At 51.1% G+C, this 20166-nt stretch overlaps 2 protein-coding genes across 5 annotated transcripts in view; one reads left to right on the top strand and one right to left on the bottom strand.

Annotated features, from left to right (window-relative positions):
- The first annotated feature begins 53 nt into the window (after nt 1-53).
- On the top strand, nt 54-7578 carry CYB561D1 (cytochrome b561 family member D1). Of its 3 annotated transcripts, none has more exons than XM_074381296.1 (3): nt 54-1389; nt 2384-2421; nt 2969-7578. In XM_074381296.1, the coding sequence occupies exons 2-3, from the start codon at nt 2410-2412 to the stop codon at nt 3470-3472; spliced, it is 516 nt and encodes a 171-aa protein (XP_074237397.1). In that variant the 5' UTR covers nt 54-1389; nt 2384-2409; the 3' UTR covers nt 3473-7578. The 3 variants fall into 3 exon arrangements, with proteins under 3 accessions (XP_074237397.1, XP_003933453.1, XP_074237398.1); XM_003933404.4 differs by having other exon boundaries at nt 54-1522; XM_074381297.1 differs by lacking the exon at nt 54-1389 and adding an exon at nt 1569-1835.
- Nucleotides 7579-10997: 3419 nt separating this feature from the next.
- Nucleotides 10998-20166, bottom strand: part of AMIGO1 (adhesion molecule with Ig like domain 1) — a 31171-nt gene continuing 22002 nt past the window's right edge. Inside the window, exons 4-6 of one of the 2 annotated variants that reach the window (XM_074381292.1) lie at nt 17375-18598; nt 16232-16687; nt 10998-15809 (exon numbers count right to left, since the gene is read on the bottom strand). In XM_074381292.1, the coding sequence (XP_074237393.1) occupies nt 14241-15722 (1482 nt within the window). In that variant the 5' untranslated portion in view covers nt 15723-15809; nt 16232-16687; nt 17375-18598 and the 3' untranslated portion in view covers nt 10998-14240. The remainder of the gene's footprint in view (nt 15810-16231; nt 16688-17374; nt 18599-20166) is intronic. The other variant, XM_003933406.4, reaches the window with a different exon arrangement.

The raw sequence follows: 20166 nt of genomic DNA, 5'->3' as shown, positions 1-20166 counted from the left end.
AACAGAAACGTAGAAAAGGAAGGGAAAAAAAAAAAAAAAAATGAGTGTCCTTACTGTCCCCAGCCCTACCCTGGGTGACTGAGATGATAGGCAGCCAGACTCCAGCTCCCATAGCTTGCCTGCAAAAATCTGTTATGCTCATTGTTCCTGTTGTCATCTTGTCGTTTTCAGTAGTGTGAAAATGCATGGAGTTTGTGTCAGTGGGAGAGTGTTCTTTCCAGACAGGATGATGAGGTGTGTGGCTCTGAATGGGCAAGGCTTCCTGAGTCTTGAGCCCAGAGATGACTATGGTCCCATTGGTAAGAGAAACTTGAGAGGGAGAGCTGCACCTCTGGCTCTTCGCTAGGATCCTTGCCCTGAGGGTCTGGGAATCGGCTTGTGGAATGGGCTGAGGTCCTCCAGCAACCCTGGGCGTCCATCCCTCCCTGAATTATTGCCTGTTTTTCTTCAGCTGTTCCTGCTTTTCCCACCTCTTACCAGCAGCCTCATTTTCTCAACCACTTAGGGAGCTTGAGCTGGGCTGGTCATTGCTGTTGGAAGTTCCTGCTTTCTGTTGGACAGCCTTTCTTCCCGGCCTGCGGGTTTGCCTTTAAGGAAGGGGTAGAACCTTTCCCAGGGAGGCCTCCTTGGGCTGAACCACACCTTTTTCGGAGGAAGGAAGGGAAAAGGCATCATCACTTGCAGAACTGGTGGTGTGGGAGGCCCTGGTCCCTCAGGATCACCTGGCTCCTCAGGGCTGAGCAGCTGCTGAGGAGGCGGCAGGGCTGGGAGTGCCCTAGTTATTCCATTTATCTCGCTGGGGACAACTGTGCAGAAAGGAGATGAGACTTGCATCTCCCTCCTTTGGTCAACCAGGTTCAAGGCACTATATTTTAGCCCCGTCCTTTCCTATTTGCCTTGCTTTTAGGCAGGGAGGAAGCTGGTTCCCTGAACAAAACAAAAGGAGGCGACAGGAGACAGTGCACAGCCAGGGAAATCCAGGACTACTAGAAATCGGCTCCAAACACTGGTTTCACACTCTTGGTTCAGCATACTAAGTGTGTGATTTGGGGTTTCACTGAAATCGTTTGCCACAAGTGTAATATCCACAGGCTGCTTGGGATTTAGGCCCTTGTAGACAGACACGCAGATACAAATGAAGGTGGGCCGGGAGCTGTCCGGTCCCCTTCTGCCTCCGGGCTCTCGCGGGAGCGGGCCTCTCCGGAGCACTCGCGCTTCCCCCCCGGCCCCCAGAGGGCGCTGTGGGCCGCTCCGCCGCACTGTCGGAGGCGTCCCCGGGGAGGAGCCTCTGCTGCAGCCGCCTCCGCCTCCGCGATCGCAAACCCGGAAGACGTGCTCGGGCAGCTGGAGTGTGCGGGCCCGCCGGGCACGGCCATGCAGCCCCTGGAGGTAGGTCTGGTTCCCGCTCCAGCTGGGGAGCCGAGACTGAGCCGCTGGCTGCGGCGAGGCAGTGGGATCTTGGCGCACCTGGTAGCTTTGGGCTTCACCATCTTTCTGACAGCGCTGTCCCGGCCAGGAACCAGTGAGTGTGCGGGGCGGGGCGGGGCGGGGCGGGGCGGGGCTGCGGAAGAGGGCGGAGCGGAGATGCTGGAGGGGCAGCGCTTGGGAGCGCCCAGAGTCTTGGAGGAGGGACCCCGGCTGTAAAGGGGAGACAGAGACAGTGGAGGGGTTTTGAGGGCCTGGTGGGGCGGGGGCGGGGGCGGGGGCGGGGCCCCAGGGGTCCTGGAAGAATGGGGCTTTGGGTGCTGTGGGGGAAGGAGACAATTGAACAGACCGAACATCGTCCTCAGAAACAGGTCCCTGATGGAGGATAGAAGTGAAGGAGGCCGGGCTCGGTGGGTCAAGCCTGAAATCCCAGCACTTTGGGAGGCCGACTCGGGTGGATCACTTGAGGTCAGGAGTTCGAGACCAGGCTGGCCAACATGGTGAAACCCGGCCTCTACTAAGAATACAGAAATTAGCCGGGTGTGGTGGCGCGCCTGTAGTCCCAGCTACTGTGGAGGCTGAGGCAGGCGAATCGCTGGAACCCGGGAGGTGAAGGTTGCAGTGAGCCAAAATCGTACCACTGCACTCCAGCCTGTGCGACAGAAGGAGACTCCGTCTCAAAAAAAAGACAGAGATCTATTCTCTATTCTAGGACTGAGCTGCCAGCTGAGAGGTGCTGAACCGGGAACCCAGACCAAACTGTTTGTGTGCATAGGGAGGCCCTCTTGGTTGCTTACCTTGGGGCCCCTTAGCTGCTCCACTTTGTCCTTAGTTCCTGTTCCCGATTAGGGTTGGGGATGCTACTTTTCTCCTGTGGCTGGATTCTTTGGGATCCTCCTAACTACAGGGGCCGGAACAATGGTATGGAGCCCTCAGCCCTCTTCTCTTTGATTCTTAGGTCTTTTCTCCTGGCACCCTGTATTTATGGCCTTGGCGGTGAGTTTGGGTTTCTATCTGATTTGTTTGGGTATGTCCCACCTCACTCCCAGGGAAGCACCCAGCCTTCAGAAAGCTCAGCCTTTCTAAGGCTAAGACGGGTGGAGGAAACATCTAGGGCTCATCTTTCCCTGCAGCCTATGGGATTTGGAAAGCGGAGGGCTGGGCCATAGGCAAATGTCAGGTGGTTCAAAAGGGTGGCAGGGCATGGAAGATACTTCTTTCTCCATTGGGGTCTGAAAGAGAAGGGGGGGTGAGGTGATATCCAGTCATCTCCCTACTTGTCCCCAAATTTCAGGAGGAAGTTTAACATTTGCTGTTCCACTGGTCAAGAAACGGGAGTCATTGTAGAGGTTGGGGTGGGGAGATGTCAACCTGAACGAGGAGACTTTATTGCCAGAAATATTGAGCTGTGAGGCTGGTAGGCCTGGTGGAACTTATTTAAACCCTATCCCCTGTCCTCTTTGTTAGGACGTATGAGAGGACCTTTTTTTTCTCAGGCCTCCAAGCCAGACATGAGGCTTACTGCTCTCTCCTATGTTCACAGTTCTGCCTCTGCATGGCCGAAGCCATCCTACTCTTCTCACCTGAACACTCCCCGTTCTTTTTCTGCTCCCGAAAAGCTCGGATCTGGCTCCACTGGGCAGGGCAGACCCTAGCCATCCTCTGTGCAGCTCTGGGCCTGGGCTTCATCATCTCCAGCAGGACCCGCAGTGAACTGCCTCATCTGGTGTCCTGGCACAGCTGGGTAGGAGCCCTGACACTGCTGGCCACTGGTGGCCAGGCACTGTGTGGGCTCTGCCTCCTCTGTCCTCGGGCAGCCAGGGTCTCAAGGGTGGCTCGCCTCAAGCTCTACCATCTGACATGTGGACTGGTGGTCTACCTGATGGCTACGGTAACGGTGCTTCTGGGCATGTACTCAGTATGGTTCCAGGCCCAGATCAAAGGGGCAGCATGGTACCTGTGCCTGGCACTGCCTGTGTATCCAGCCCTCGTGATCATGCACCAGATCTCCAGATCCTACTTACCAAGGAAGAAAATGGAAATGTGAGTTCCTGCAAACTCTGAATCTAGGTGGGACATTTGCCTTGGACTTCATGGTTCCTTTGGTCGTCTACAAGGGACCTGTTTAAGAAGTGGTCAGGGTTTTGCACTTCTTGGCTGGTCCAGGGACTGCAGAAACCAAAGCTGCTATTGCTGAGGAATAATTCAGTGGGCCAAAATGGGGAAATGTACTGGGTACGAGTGGAAGGTGATGGAGAGCCTGATCCTGAAGCCACTACTTGATGAGAGTCAGTTTTGGGTGGTGCTAGTGATGTGCTGGTGGTCATTTCTTGCTTGTGTGCCTGATGAAAAATTGTAAGTTATGAATGGCATCCATGGATATTTGGCTTACTTTTAAGAAAGCAGTGTGATGTAGTGGAGAGAGCCCGTGGGCCATGTTTATGGGATATGGTACTCTTAGGCTCTGTTGTACAACCTTAGGTACATTCCATACCTTAAGACCTCTGTTTCTTCATCTGTGAAATGTTTCTAAGCAGCCTCTAAGTCCCTTCCGTCTTAATATTCAACATCTGTCAGGTCCATGTCTCAGAACACCCTCCCGGCTGTGAACCATGTGGACCACTTAGCAGACTCGGGGTAGTTCTTTCCTCTACCTTTATTCCCCTGGAGGGACAGCTCTGCCCTTGAGGCCCTTCAGAAATTTGTGCTGATTTGGTCCCTGCACCAGGGCGTAGGGGGTCAGACACTGTGGAGAGAAGGGACTCAGATGAGGGTCTTCCGGACTCCAAGACAGTGAAGGCACTAAAGTCACTTTAAAGCTTTTGGCAGAGTAGGAGGGCATTGGCAACTTCCTTCAGCCCACCTTAGGATCTGGGCTTGAGGGCTGCAAGGCCTGTGTGTGCTCCCTCCCCTGAAATTGCTTCTCAGGGCAAAGGAGCCCTGGGCATCTCATGCTTTGCCCTTCTTAGGGCTCAGTTTCTTGCCTTAGCACATAGCTACTTGGAGCTTTGAAAGCTTTTCATAAGGGCCAAGGAAGTGGGGAAGGGCTTTTCTGATCCAAAGGAAACAAAGTGTTTCTGGTTCCCTCTCTTCCTTTTTTTGTTATCTAAGCTTTCCTCAGTTGTCATCTCTTGCCAGCTCTTTGGTCCAAGAGAGGACTGAGTTTGGTGCCAGCTGGCAAATGAGGGCTGGGCTCTCTTCCCCACAGAGAACCCCCTTCCTCGTTGCAGCTGAAAGTAGTTCCCCAGACTGCCCTTGGTGGTGAGGACTGGATGCCAGACTGCTTAGCTGCGGTCTGGCTCAGTCGGGAAGATGGGACCCCCTTAAATCATGGCAAGGACTGACAACAGCGAAGCCAGGAAAGTGCTGCTGAGGAAGGTACACGTAGCTCACAGGGAACTCTGGGAAGCCTGGGGCGTAGGCGCTGGAGCTCCAGTTCCTGGGAGCAGGGGCAGGTGTTCTTAGATGTTGATGTTGTGGATGACCCGGGTCTTCTGAAGATTCAGGTCCTCCTCTCCGTGTAGCTCAGAAGAAAGGAGGTTGGTGTGATTCGATAGTACAAGAATGGGGACAGCAAGGGCAGAAGTGTCCTCTCCGTGTACCTCATTATGCCTCTCCTGGGGGAGACTGCATCTTTCAGGACAAGCATCTAAAGGAGGCCCCTGCTGTGCAGAGGGGTGATTGTTCCTGTCTCTCTCATTGTCCTCCCTCCTCTCAAACTATCCAGTGTGGTGTGAACTCAGAAGAAACAGTTACTGGGGCTGCATGGAGAATCTCACCTGTGGTGATTTTGATCCAGGGACTGCATCTCCTCTTCCCTCATCACAGCCAATGCTGAGGGGCTCACCCTACCTACAGCAGGGTAGGAGGGCCAGGCAGAGTTCACCAGCTTGCTCTGAGAGCAAGCAGGCAATGCCGTAAAGCCTGAGCCTGCCTGAGGTGCTGCCTCCTCCCAGGTGGTGCGGGGGCTGATGGGCGGGCGGGCAGGCGTGCTGACAGCCGGCAGTTTGCGTGGGCTGTGCCATCTGATGTCTATTCCCAGCCCTGGGAGGAAGGGGGAGTCATTTATATTCTGCAGGAGGAAGGGGCCCCAGCTGTCGCCTTTCTGACCAGCGGGCCTGGAGGACAGGGGCACAGAGCAGAGAGGAGGGCACAGGTGGTCTCCTGCTTAGCCTGATCTGACTGCAGTATAGGGAACAGGTCACCAGGAGGAGCCCTTCATCCTGGCAGGCCGGATTGTGGAGTGACTTCCCTCCCCCGCTTTCCATTTCTCCATCACCACCTGCCCTCACATCCTGGGGCAGCAGCTGGACAGCCATTAGACCTCAGTGCCAGGGCACTCTTCCTCCAGCTGGCATCTCAGTGGCTCCCAGCTTCATGGCCTCCTGCTTGTGCGTTCCCTCCTCCTCCCTCCTCTGTTCTGAGCACCTCCCCTTTTCTCCTCATGTCTGGGGTATTCACTTGGCTCCTCGGCAAGGAAGCCAACGCCTTGGAGGAGAAGCGCATGGTTGCCCTTTTGTCCTTGCTCCCTGGCTAGGGAAAGCTGCTAGTGGTCAGCCTGTTTTGCCTTAAAAAAAAATAAAATTAAATTAAAAAGCCAGGGCAGGGTGCTTAGATTTTTAAAATTTGTGTGTCATTTGCACAAATTTTCATATCAAGCTAAGTCCTGATTCCATCTGATTATATTCCAAATTTGATCATATTCCAAGTTTGATTATATTCAGATTCAACCTCGAGGACATTAGAAATACAGATGGCTTCTGTATCCAAATCTGAACGGAAATGGGATTACCTTTCTGGGATCAGCCACCCCTCCCAAACCCCCATCTTTCCTGTAACTACCCCTCTTCTGACCCCCATCACGGCTGGAGGTGGTATGGAATGAGAGAAGCTCTGTGTCAGGGGAAGTCCTCCAGCCTCACCTTGGCTCTTAAGTGGTAGGCTGTTAGCATTTGCCAGGCTGGGCCTCCTCTTCCCCAACACTTTCACAAGGCAGACTGCCCTTCCCCACTCACTGGCCTGTCCTTTCTTTCTCATTATCCCACCTTTTTCCACCCCGGTGCATGGATGCTGTAGACATTTTTTTTTTTTTTTTTTTTTTTTTTTTTTTTTTTTGAGGTGGAGTCTCTCTCTGTCCCCAGGCTGGAGTGCAGTGGCACGATCTCGGCTCACTGCAACCTTTGCCTTTCAGGTTCAAACAATTCTCCTGCCTCAGCCTCCTGAGTAGCTGGGACTACAGGCACCTGCCCACCATATATTTGTATTTTTAGTAGAGACGGGGTTTCACCATGTTGGACAGGATGGTCTTGATCTCTTAACCTCGATCTGCCCGCCTCCGCCTCCCAAAGTGTTGGGATTACAGGCGTGAGCCACCACGCCTGGCCAGGTCTTGTTTTTAAAATCTCACCGTGGGAGATTCAGGCATTCTCCCTGAGCCAGCTGGCTGCTGTGCCAAGGCCTGTTCAGAGTTAATAATCATAATTAACTGAATGGTGCTGGGGCCTTTCAGCTTCAGATCTCTAAGCACTTGCAAGATGAGTCAGCCAGCCCTGACCTTAGCCCTCTTCCTGGGTTGCAGAGTGTCACAGAATGGGGAGGCACTGTGGGAAGGAAGTCAGGAATCTTGCTGCTAGCCACGCCTTGCAGTGTCTCTCTTCTGGGAGTGGGCAGAGAGTCCTCTCAGTAAACTTGCAAAAATAAGACTTGCACCTGACAAAGGTCAAGATATGTAGGGAACACAGTGTAGGCCAGTGGTGGTGGCAGGGGTGGCTGTTGAGCCTCAACTTCTAGTACTCCTGCCCTTCCTTCTGTTTACCTGTCTTGGCCTCCAGGGTGCACTCCTGGTCTCGATGCCTCAAGCCCAGCATTTCTGGGGCTCCTCTGCAAGCTTAAGAGCAGGGAGGCTTCTGTTAGTGCTCCTGATGCTCCTGTGTCTGGTGGGCACAAATCCTGCGTAACATGAAATGAAAGGTGCATCGGCCTGGGGGCTGGGAAATCTGCAGTATGAATTTACTCCGTTCCTATCACTGGTGTGGCCGTGGGCAAACCACTTAATGCTTGACCTACCTCACAGGGATGTTGTGAGGGTTAGATGAGAGAATGAATGTTAATAGGAATTGGAAAGTTCAAAGCATTAAACTAAACGCATGTAAACAGGTGGTATGATGTTCTTGTCTTTCTCTTTCACTGAGCCAGGCTTTGGGCTTTATGCTTCTTAGGCAATACAGTTATGGATAATGACAGGGGATCTAAGTCTCAGAGAGTTGTTTTTACCATCGTAAGAAAACATGGACACATTTCTTTCCTCCAGATGCAAGGCCAGCTCTTACTCCTGCCAGAAATGTCACCAAGGCCATGACTAGAGACATTTGCCTTAAGTGCTGCCTACCTGGTGTTCTCAAATCACAGGGCAGACTGCAGAGCTCGGAGTCAGCACAATTGCTCCCTAGATCCAGCCTGAACTTCCTGGAGCTGGTCTTCGTCGGGAGCTGCAGGTCACAAGTCTATCTAAATCTCTCCTAATTCTGCCCTTCTGAGGGAAAAGTGGGGCAGACAAGCTAGGAAGGGAGGAGCAACTGTAACAAACAGCAGTACCACTGACCCTCTGGTTTCCTGAAGCCGCAGAATAAGCAACACCTGCCTCAAGCATTGGTGATGCAGAGCTATGACCCCTGGCTTCCAGGGGTCCACAGCCTGGTTTTCCTTTTCCTATTTCAGGCTTTTGGAGTAGGATCAGTCCCCTCCTCCTCAAAGTGCTTTATTGGCATTCACACACACACACACACACACACACACACACACACACACACACTGAAAGCAGCATTCACTCACAGAGAGAGAGAGAGAGAGCGCAGTTCTGTTTAAATTTTAAATTGGGGAAGGATACTTTCCATTCCATTTGTCTGAGACCAGCCAGCAGTCTGCCTGGAGTGGATGCAAAGAAGCAGGAACAACAGCAGTGCAGAGGCTTGAATATTCGTTTTTTATCTTAATTGTTTTTTCTGTCCTGGGATCCAGGAATGACACACTAGTCCGGCATTGTGTGCAGAGCCTCAGCAGTTCTCGCCAGCACTGCACAGAGAAGACAAGCTGAAAGGCAGCACTGCCCTGGACGGTGGTTTGAGGTAGCCTGTCTCCAGCATGGGCTGGGCTTAATGTAGGCAGAAGTTACCTCCAGTGAGGAAACCTTCTCCCTACCCACCGGCTCAGGGGACTTGGCTAGTCACCAGATGTATAACAGAATAACAATCTCAGTTTTTAATCCGCCTCCTATTGTTAGAATTTCCCAGATGAGTTTTTAAACTCTGTTGGAAGCAGATTAAGGAGAGACTTCAGGCTACTCCGTGGTATCTGAGAAGCCAACTCTGTCTTACTGAGTATACATGAGTGGCCCCCTAGCATTCCTATCTTAAAAGCAGATTCCCAGTTATCTCACGGTACTTTCTAAGGATGCTCAGTTCTGCTCAGGACCCCCAAAAGCAAACTACCACCAAGTGAGGAAGCAGTAGGAGGTGAGAGAAAGCAAGCACGAAGTACAATCCAGCTCCAGTACTCCCCAACCCGTATGTGCACACAGGCAGCACACACACCGGCTTTGGGGGCTACGACTCCTGCCTAATGTATGCCAGTGCCAAAGGGCACCCAGAAGGCTCCACGTCCTGGCTCACTGCAGGTTAGTTCTCTCAGGCCATGGTTCCAACCAGGGAGAGTAAACAAGCTGACTAGATTGGAGGCCTCAGGGCAGGGCTAAGTGTCTTCACTTCACTTTTGCATTTTCCACCTGAGAGTGTAGAAGCTTGATGAAGGGGCTTGACTGGCAGCTGCTTTAGCCTGCCTTTCTCAAGCCTCAGGAGAGGAGGCATCCAGCACAGGCTTACTGTGGCTAGACCAGAAAAGCCAACCGTCCCACTGCAGGGCCTGAGCCTTTTCTGCTCTGTGGGTGGGGAAAGTGAAGCATCCCCACTGGTTTCCTGGGAGACACAAGATAAGTGGTGCAAGAAGTGCAAATACAGAAAGGGAAGGAGAGACTAGGGGGAAGACAGGCTAGGCTAGCCAATGCACTGAACTCTTTCATCTGTTCTAAAAGAAAACTGTCACGTTAGCCTCTTTCCTCCCCGCAACTGCTACCTAGGAGGAGCCAGGAGTGCTACAAGGCATGGCAGACAAAATTGCACACCTTGGTCAGAATCTAAGGAACTTCTTGTGTTATGGGGGAGATGGTGGGGATGTGATTGGTGGGGGGGGGGGGGCGATGTGTGTGGGAGAGAGGCAGCCATGGACTTCCCTGGGCCGGACACAGGCCAAAACAGGAGCCAACTCCAAGTCGTCTTCGTCAGACTTGCTCTCCTTATCAGCGTCATCCTGTCAGCCATAGCAAAAACTGCTTTGCAGATAAAACAACTGTATAAATGCAGAGTATGGGAGTGCTCTGACATCAACAGCTGTCATTTCACTGACTGCTACGGTTGACTTGTTTGATGTGGCTGATTGTGCAGTAGCTCCACCCCTCATTACCTTGGTTGTTACTGAAGTGAAAAACAACTTTCCAGATAGAGGAGGGCTGCCCTTCGGTCAAGACTTTAGGTATTCAAATTTGGTTTTTAATTTTTTTCCTTATATCATTTCCTCTCCCCCTTTGGAATCTGCCATGGCAATCCCCTTCCGGAATCACCAAGGGAGTAGCCAAAGAATCTGCATGGTTAGAGTTTAGAATCCAGTCCAATTTCTGGTAGGCCGAGTCTGCACCAAAAAGTAGAGACTGCATTTTTCCGTTCCATGCAATGCCTAGGACACACTAGACTGTCAAGGAAGATTAACCTGGCCATTAGATGAATGTACTTTTAGCCTAAGATGGCTACTATTTACAACATGAAAATACTAATTTAAAAAATTCTGTGAAAGCGAGCTGTTCCCTACCATTTTCTAAGACGCAATCCAAACATTTTTTCCATGGTATGGTCAGTAAGCTTGATCCAGACTTTTAAGAGAACTCTGCAGGGAGGCAACCCTCCACCCTAGGGTCCAGGAAGACTTCATTATCTACAAGCCTCAGCGCCAAGTCATGGCATTTCTAAACTCTAAAGCTTCAGTGACATTTCTTTTGAGAATCTTATCTCAGAGGTCAGCAAACTATGGTCTGTTGGTCAAACCAGCCCTTGCCTGGTTTTATGTGGTCTGTGAGCTAATAATAGTTTACATGTTTTTTAATGGTTGGAAAAACTCAAAAGCCATGATAAAATTATACGAAATTCAAATTTCAATGTCCATAAGTCAAATCTGATTTGGACCAGAGCCACAGTCATTCGTTTCTGTCCTGTCTGTGGCTACACTCAGGCTATAGCAGCACAGTTGAGTTGTTACAGAGACTGTATGGTCTGCAGAGCCTAAAGTCTTTACTGTCTGGCTCGTTAGAGAAAATGTTTGCTGACCCCTGGTCCATCTTAATGCCTAGATGTGTATTTTACCCATGTCCTTATAACAGCACTTAAAGATTTTCTTCCTAGATAGGCCACACCCTTCTGAGGTACAGCGAACCCCACCCACAGGCTGAAAATATAAATAAACCAGTCAGATTGTGCCAGAACAGAGACTCAAGCCAGGTTTAATGATCATTGTCTAGTTTTCAGAGCCCAGAGGCTCCAAGATTTGCCAGCCTAGGTATACACAAGTGGGAGGAATGGGGTCTTGGACACGGGAGGCCTGCTTGGTCAGCAGAGCTACAAGGAAGTACAGAGGTAAGAACACACAGAAAACTGGATCTGTCTGCTTTCCTCTCCGCAGTTGGGGTGTACCCTCTCTTGGCCCCTTCCCTGGGCTCCATAAATACAGACAAAAACAAAATAAAGATCACAAATAATTACACAGACAGATTGTAGAGCCCTGTCATACTGTCTCCAGGGACACCTGCTTCCTGGGAGACATGTCAGGTTTATGGGTGCAGGGTAGGGTGAAAGGAGGTGGTGATTTCTTGGCCTTTTCTTATACCCACACCTGGCAGTTTTCAATACAGGGTTCTAGTGAACTTGCATATGCTGATTACTCAATTCTCCAGTTAAAAAGCTGCCTTTGGGTTCTATCACCTGAAACCACAGGAATAAGCGAATCAGTTACATCTCTTGGTAGGGCAGCCAGGTACATCTACCAGGTGTCTCAAACTCAAGGCCAAACTAGTGGATATAATCGGGAGACTTAAGAACTGCAGGGCTTTTTCTCATTCCCTAAACTGGGAAGGAATTATGAAGAAAACGGCCCTCCTAGTCCTCAGGAGCTCCACCAGGATGCCCCAGAAGGCCTGCTTCATTTAACGCTCACTTTAAAGATCTTCAGAGCCCTAGATGGTGCCAAGCGGGGAAACTGCAGCATGGAGATGAGATTTTCCCAGATTTCCTGATGAGTCTGAGGAGGGAGTCCTGGTTCCTATAGCTCCAGTAACAAAATTCTCAGGAGTCTCTTGAATAAATCAAGACACTTTTCTCTCCTGAGTAGTTAACAGGCAGAGCAGCTCACAGCTGCTTAGCCCCTTGCCAGTTTCCTTCAGAGTCCTTCAATGACCTAGTTGTATCTTAATTGCTCATATATATAGTCTTTAAGGGAGGTTTTTGAGGAGTCTGAAGAACCAGGTAGCTCCTCACCACCCCTTCTCCCAAGGTTTTCAACCCATGGTTCTTCTACTCCAGCCTGGGCAGAAAAGTGATGCAGTGCCATGGAGATGTGGGTGAAGCTTCAGGGAGTTCAGAAATTAAAATACAGGAGTATTTGAAGAGCCTGGCATGGTCACTGTCTCTCCTAAAGGGGAATAAAATTGTGTGCATGAAGTTGTGCACATTGGTGGAGACCAGTCTGAGAGTGGCATTAGTGGGGACTACAGATTTACTGTCCTGGTGGAAGTCAAGGTGCTGGTGTGCATGCATACCTATATAAGCATGCATACCTATGAGCATGCAGGTACTTGAGGGAAATGCTGCACCTCTCTCTCAACAAAACTAGGTTACTAATAAAGGATGGACAGCAGTCTTGAGTTCCCAGGACCAGACAAGGGGAAGATGTTGAGTCCCCTTCCCCAATCTTAATAGGAAGTTTAAGAGTCCGGCCCTCCAAGCCCCTCACCCACAGGTAAATGACACCTCTTAGAATGTCAAAAGCAGGTCAGAAGTCTAGAGATCTGGATAACTTCCAATGAACCGGAAATGTGGGAGAGAAAAGACTCTAAGAAAAACCAACATCAGAGAACATTTTCAACTCCGCCCTGCTCATAAAGCTCAGAGCAGCCACTCCCAGGGCATGCAGTATAGTCAAAGGGAAAAGTTAAGGGATCAGTCATCTCCATACCCAAAGTATGCTGCAACCTTGGATGGAATGGAATGTTGAGCTCATTCTTAAGTTCCTCTGGCCTGACAACCACAATGGCAAAGACCTCTCGATGGAGGAATGGGGTGGCAGAACTTTCCTTCTGAAAGTTCAGTACTACTGATTATCTCTGCTACAGGATTGCCTGGAATCTGTGGAGAGGGCAGAACTCTAGGCCACACTCCAAATTGCCATTCTGGGGTAGAGACCACCCAATTCCAACCCTTCCAATGACAAAACCCCAAGTTTTGACTTTGCAGCAGAGAAGATATCTCAGAGAGGAGCAAGGCAACCTTGTCCACACAGAGGAGATATATACTGGACTTTCTCTATCTCCAAGCCTACACTAAGCCAGCTGGGGCCAGAGTTTCTTGGACTCCTCCCTTTACAGAGCAGCATATTAGGGAAAATTCAGAATCCCACCTGAGCTTGATAAGGAGACTGGATGAAGAGATGGCATACACTGAGAATCAGGTAGGTCCAGCTGGATGCTACATAATAGAGGCTGATTTACCTTCATCCTTATAGTGTAGAGTGGGCCCATGTACCACGTCTGTGGCAGGCATCCATAAAAGCTCTGCCTTTAGCAGCCCCCACTCTGGCCTGACACACAGATGCTGGGAATCAAATACTAACCAAGGGTTTCACCAACCAGGGAATTAGCTTATCTGGAGTTCACGCCCCATCTACAAGTCTTGTGCTGGCACCTATGCTGTGACATGGGACTCTTCAGTTCATGCTACACCCCTCTGTGCCACTGGTCCCAGGACAAGGCACAGATACCACATCCCACATTGCTGTCATAACTAACAGGCAGCAGGCCAGCCTCCTGTAAAGATCCATCCACTGAGGGCTCATCAGGAAAGAGGAAGGGTTTAATGGAAAGTCTTGCAACAGCTCTGGGGAAGTGTTACCAATTGAGGTCTCAGCCTTTTCCTGACTCATTTTCCAAAGGTTTCCAACTTCCCCAGGTGTGAAGTTTGACTTCCTAAGCCAAAGAGGATACTACAGCTTTTCCCTAATGTGGCTCCTGTGGAAGCTCCCCCAGCACACACAACATCACAGGTGTGGGTGGGTAGAGATAGAAAAAAAAAATTTTTTTTTTCCAAATGTTTTTCTCTTAAGGAGCTAGGGATGACCTCATGAAAGTTTAGGGAATCTGCTCTTCCCCTCACTCCTTCCTCATTCCCATCCAACTCAGACATGCCTCTTTTCCTCTACCACACTGAGAATTGGCAGGGCTTTGGGTAGGGGTGTAGCATTTGCCTGAGGATTAATATATCCACATTTGAAAATCGTGGTAGCCACACCCTGTTTGGGGTCTTGCTCTCTGTTGTACCTGGGACCAATTCCCTTGAGGTCAGGAGGAACCCATTCCCTTGGGCAGCCAGCCCTTCTTCCATCCCCTCATATCCTTCAGGGGTGCATTACCTCTCCTGGGGCAGAATCTCCCCACCAACCCATCCTGCTCACACCACAATGGGCGTATCAGAGAAGACTGAGCTGACTGATTCTGGATCGGACATCCTCCGTTGGCCCTTGCCTGTGGCCTCAGGCACCGGCAGGGTGTTGCCTGGCTTGAGTTTGCCGTTTTGACCCTGCCCAGGTCCAGCAGGTTCCAGGAAAGCCACCCGCCGGTCAAAACCATCATCTTTGTCCCCACCAGCCATAGGATCATGGTTGGGTGTGGTACTAAGCATGGAAGAGCTGAGGCTGTCTCCTTGATGGCTGGAAGGCTTCTCTACACCCCGGCACCAGCAGCGGCAAGGGGTGAGGTATAGGTATATGAGGACCAGGACCACACTAAGGATACAGCCCACTAAGGTGGTATAGGCTGTGTTGAGGGTGTCATGGTGTCCGTGCAAGGTGAAATTGTACACTTTCAACTCCACAGACAGTGTCTCATTGAAAGTCTCACCCATGGCATAGCAGGTATACACACCACCATCCTCGACCTGCACCTTCTTGAAATGAAGACTGCCATCCTCAGTCACTCTCACCGTGCCATTGGTCACCTCATCTAGCACCCGTTCATTACTTGGTGTCACCCACACCTTGGTCATCCCTTGATGCTTGGTGTCACACTTGATGACCAAGTTGTCACCCAGGTGGGCCTCCCAGGCACGCTCCTGGTACTCGCCACAGTTGAGGAAACTCAGGTTGAAGACGTTGTGCAGCCTCTTGGAGTTCATGCAGTACAGATCCTCTTGAAAGTCCATCACGGAGCTCAGCTGCCGATACTGCCAGTGTGAAAAAAGCTGGTAGAGCTCACAGTCGCAGTTCAGGGGGTTGTTATGTAGGTACAGCCCATTCTTGATCCAGGCTGGCAGCTTTTGCAGGTCAGGCAGTGGCAAGTTCTTCAGCTTGTTAGAGGAGAGATCGAGGAGCGTTAGTTTGGGTAGCTTGGCTCCTTCCTTGACCAGTTCCAGAGGGAAGCGAGAGATCTGGTTCTGGCTCAAGTAGAGTTTCTGCAGCTGGGCCATGTCGTCGAAGGCGCACCGGTCCACCGCCATGATGTGGTTATTGTAGAGCAGCAGTACCTCCAGGACTTGCAGGTCACTGAACAGGAACTCATCCAGTGTGCGCAGCTGGTTCGAGGAGAGGTCCAGGTAGCGCAGGTTGGGTACCGGGGAAAAGGCCTCAGAGGAGATGAAGTTCAGGTGGTTGTGGCTCAGCAGCAGGGAGTGCAGTTGGGTGAGGCGCGTGGGGGTCCACTCGGCCCGCAGGCGGCTCAGGTTGTTGTGGCTGAGGTCCAGCAGTGCTGTGTAACTGGGCAAGGAATGGGGCACATTGGGCAGCTGCTGCTTGGAGCAGCTGAGGATGTTGCTGGCGCACAAGCAGGCGGCAGGACAGCTAACCACGGCTCGGCCAGCTCTGGCCACCTCAAAAAGCAGCAGGGACAAGGACGGCAGCAGGAGCCAGAGGCCTCTCGGGTCACGGTGGGGGTGCATAGTGTCACTGGAGTGGGCGAGGAAGGCCACAAGGAAGATCTGGGAGGAAGTCACCCGGGCATGTTCTTGTGGGGTACGGAAGGGTCACTTGAGAGAAAGAGGATGGGTTTGTGGTCACCAAGGACTCCAGAGGGAAGGACACCCTCTCCCACTTCCCCTCCCACCCCTACCTCCACCCACTTTGGGCTAGGAAAGAGATGCTGGGTAGTTCCCAGGCACTGTGCAGGCAGTGGGCTGTAAATACCAGGCTGAAGAGGAGGTGGCCCGAGGGCCTACTGGGCTGAGGTCACAGGGGTGCAGGCTGCAGGTATGCACAGGATGGCAGGGACTGTTGGGAGTCACAGGGATGACACGGGCCGGGTTTGCAGATGGGGTCGGCGGGCCTTTTGGGAGGAGGAGCTGAGGGAAGGTCAACAGGGCACCGGGGTGGGTAGGACGCATCCTGTCGGGGTTGAGGGTCCCCGGGGCCTGTAGGGGCGGGCTCCCCCCGGGACGTCTGGTCACTGCACCTGCTCGGCGAGGACGCGTCTCAGCCCATGGCGGGTCCGGGAGCTCCGTCGCGGCCTCCCCCGGCGGCGCCTCACCGGCCGGCCTGTCACTGCGCCCGCCGTACGCGGGGGCCCGCGCCCGGCACCGTCGCCTCCCGGGGACTTGCGGGGCCCGGCTCCGCTCACCCGCGCCGCCGCCTCGACCGCTGAGCCCGCCGGAGCCCACCGACCACGGCCGCCGCCTCCAGGTCCGCAGGCCTGGCGTGGAGCGTTGCGGGGAGCCGGAGGCGCCGCGATCCAAGCCGAGGGAGCGGCGTGGGGGCAGCGAGCACCGCGCGCGCGCCCGTCGCCGCCGCCGGAGCCTCGGGGCGCGTGCGCGCGGCGGGGGCGGGGCGCACGTGCGTGTGTTTGTGTCGGAGCCGGCCGGGCGGACGCGCGCAGGGTCGTTCCCTCCGCGAGCGAGCTCGGGACGCCAAGCTGAAGACGAAAATCGTCAGGAAGTGCGGCACGGAGGCTCCGCGGTAACTTCCTGCATCCCCCATTCCCCCACACCCCCATCCCACAGCATCCTTCTCGCTACACAGACCCGCTCTCAGGAAAAGTCTGGCTAACTAAAGTGGATTCGCTGCACCTGACTCTAGCAAGAAGCGTCACATGCCTTTTAATTTCGCAAATTAAAGAAATCTGGCTCAGCTCCCGCCTGTCAATGTTGGCGGGAAATTCATTAGTCATATTCTGAGGCTCCCCCTCCTTTCTCTCTCTGGCTGTGAAGTCTCAAAAACTGGGGGAAGGTGTCCACCCTACCCCACCCCATCCCCATCTTGATGCTGCTAGTTCGTGACCCTTGAGGTACCACTGAAGGGCACAGCTCCTCAGCCTGCAAGCCAGCTTCGCAGGCGTGGTGGGGAAGGGGGTGTTTGGTGAGCCCAGGCCCCAGAATACCCTTTTACAGACACCTCATGCACCTCTCCTCACTCCACCTGCTACACACACACAGGGAGTGCATACAAGCCAGGGACAATTTTCATTCCTGGAAACTCTGAAACCCTTCCTAGCCCGAGGGAAATCATTCAGTCCTTACGTCTGGCCACTTGCCTTCTTTCTAAACCAGCGCCAGCTCCCCACTCCCTTCCTGGAGCAATTCCAACTTAGTTTCTCTGTTACCTAATCCTCGATATGAAGGCCAATGGTGGAGGTGGAGGGGTGTCTTATATAGGGTGATCCCTGCAACAAGAAGAAGCCATTATTAGTGTATGTTGTTTGGGCTTGGGGGTGAGGAAAGAGAGATGCAGGAAGAGCCTAGACCTTATCATTCAAGATGTTAGCTGTTCTTGAGACGGTGGACAGTAAGGGAGAAATTACCTTTTTATTCTTTCTAGTCTCTTACCACAGCAAAATCAAGACTGAAATTAATGTCTCAATAGATTAGCTTGCTAAGAGTTTTAAAAAGAAAGAATTTATATCTGTCACATATGTTTTACCATGAATTTCAGTGAATATATTATCTCTTCAAGGAGTATTAGCATGTTAACCTCATGCATAGTGTGAAAAGGTCTTTCTGCCAGGTGCAGTGGCTCACACCTGTAAACCCCAGCACTTTGGGAGGCTGAGGCAGGAGGATTGCTTGAGCCCAGGAGTTCAAGAACAGCCTGGGCAACAGAGTGAGATTCTGTCTCTAAAAAAAGAAATAGGTATGGTGGTAGGCACTTGTGCCAACTACTTGAGAGGCTGGGGTGAAAGGATCACTTGAGTCCTGGAGGTTGAGGCTGCAGTGAGTCATCTTTGTGTCACTGTATTCCAGCCCGAGTGACAGAGCAAGACACTGTCTCAAAAAAAAAAAAAAAAAAAAAAAAAAAGAGAGAGAGAGAGACAGGTCTTTCTGTTCATTTTAGGCATCACTGAAAAGATGAAGAGGGGATTCTTTTTGGAGGACCAGGAGTGAAGGATCTTGAAATCACATTGCATCAGTTCTCTATTGCTGCATAATCATGTTACCAGCAAAACTTAGCAGCTTCCTACAACAATATACATTTGTTGCCTTTCACAGTGTCTGTTGGTCAGAGATTCAAGGGCAGTTTGGTGGACAGTTCTGGCTTGGCAGTTTCTCATGCAGTTATACGTTAGATAGACAGTCATTAGAAGGCTTCACTTCCATGGAGGCTCGCTTAAATTCATTTGGCTGGCCATTGGCAGGAAACCTCGATTCCTCTCCATAAAGGTCTCTTCACAAGATGGCTCGAGTATCCTCACAATATGGCAGCTGACTTCCCTCAGAGCAGGAAATCCAAGAGACAGCAAGACAGAAGTCACAGTGATCTGGCTCTTTGAAGTTATGGGTAACACCTCTGCTTTGGTCACATATGCAATCCCTGATTCAATATGGAAGAACTACATACACAAGGACACAAATACCAGGAAGAGGGGATCATTGGGACCATCTTGGAGGCTGGCTATCACACACCATCTCTGAAGTTACGTCTATTTTTTAATTTTGAAAATTTTCAAACATACACAAAAGTAGAGAAAATAGTACAATGAACTCACATATACTCATCACCCATATTCAATGATTATGAATTATTATTATAAAGAAATGCCATTATTTTATTTTGTATAAATATTCCTGAGAAACACATGCTCCTCCCAGCCTACCCCTCATCTTCACATTGCATACTTTCTTTTGACCACAGTGTTCCAGGCTCTCTCCTCTCCCTCCCCCGACTCTTTTTTTTTTTGAGGCCGAGTTTTGCTGTTGTTGCCCAGGCTGGAGTGCAGTAGCATAATCTTGGCTCACTGCAACCTCTGCCTCCTGGGTTCAAGCGATTTTCCTGCCTCAGCTTCCTGAGTAGCTGGGATTACAGGCACCCACTACCATGCCCAGTTAATTTTTGTATTTTTAGCGGAGATGGGGTTTCACCATGTTGGCCAGGCTATTCTTGAACTCCTGACCTCAGGTGATCTGCCCGCCTCAGCCTCCCAAAGTGCTGGGATTACAGGCATGAGCCACTGTGCCTGGCCTCCCTTTCTTCTTTCTGCTGTGTTTAAGGGGTGGGACAGAGACAGATACAAAGAAAGAGAAAGGCCCCTGATGATGGATACCAGTTTCAAGAGTGAGTGTCTACAATTTGGAAGGGTCACCACAGATATGTTCCTCAATCAATCTGTATTTTCAGCAAATCCATATCCTTTTAAAAATAATCATTTCGGCCGGGTGCGGTGGCTGATGCCTGTAATCTCAGCACTTTGGGAGGCTGAGGCGGGCAGATCACATGAAGCAGGAGCTCAAGACCAGCCTGGCCAACAACGCAAAACTCATGTCTACTAAAAATCAAAAAATCAGCCAGGTGTGGTGGTACATGCCTGTAGTCCCAGCTACTTGGGTAACTGAGGCATGAGAATCACTTGAACCTGGGAGGCAGAGGTTGAAGTGAGCCAAGATCATGCCACTGCACTCCAGCCTGGGTGACAGAGTGAGACCCTGTCTCAGAAAAAAAAATAAAACCCAAAAAGTAACCATATCCTTTAAAAATTTTAATGTGCAGACAAATCAGCAGGGTATCTTATAATCATGGAGATTCTGAATCACCAGGGCTGGAATGTGGCCTGAGATTTTGCATTTCTAACAAGCTAACAAGATGATGCCAATTCTTCTTTGAGACCACACTTTAAGCAGCAAGGATCTAGGATCAGTTGTGCTGCCTAATTGGTAGCCAGCAACCATTTGTGGCCACTTAAATTGATTAAATATAAATCACTTCTCAGTTTCCCTCCCCGAATTTCAAATGCCTATGGCCATATGTGGCCAGCTCCCCTTGTTGAACAATGTATTGTCACAGAAAGTTTCATGATGACACTTGTTTAGGATGCATAACTTTTCCACAGCTGCTTTTTAGACCAGAATAACTATTCACAACAAAAGAAGACCTGAGCAATATAAATAGCAGCAAGTTGTTTAG

This window comes from Saimiri boliviensis, chromosome 11, assembly GCF_048565385.1.
Source record: "Saimiri boliviensis isolate mSaiBol1 chromosome 11, mSaiBol1.pri, whole genome shotgun sequence".
In the NCBI taxonomy this organism is placed as follows: domain Eukaryota; kingdom Metazoa; phylum Chordata; class Mammalia; order Primates; family Cebidae; genus Saimiri; species Saimiri boliviensis.
This window is presented reverse-complemented; position numbering and strand designations above follow the sequence as displayed.

Bases quoted from the DNA above. Each gene is read 5' to 3' on its own strand.
- CYB561D1 (XM_003933404.4), top strand. From the start codon at position 1,375: ATGCAGCCCCTGGAGGTAGGTCTGGTTCCCGCTCCAGCTGGGGAGCCG. The intron at 1,523-2,383 runs GTGAGTGTGCGG...TTTGATTCTTAG, and splicing joins GCTGTCCCGGCCAGGAACCA to GTCTTTTCTCCTGGCACCCT. The intron at 2,422-2,968 runs GTGAGTTTGGGT...CTATGTTCACAG, and splicing joins CTGTATTTATGGCCTTGGCG to TTCTGCCTCTGCATGGCCGA.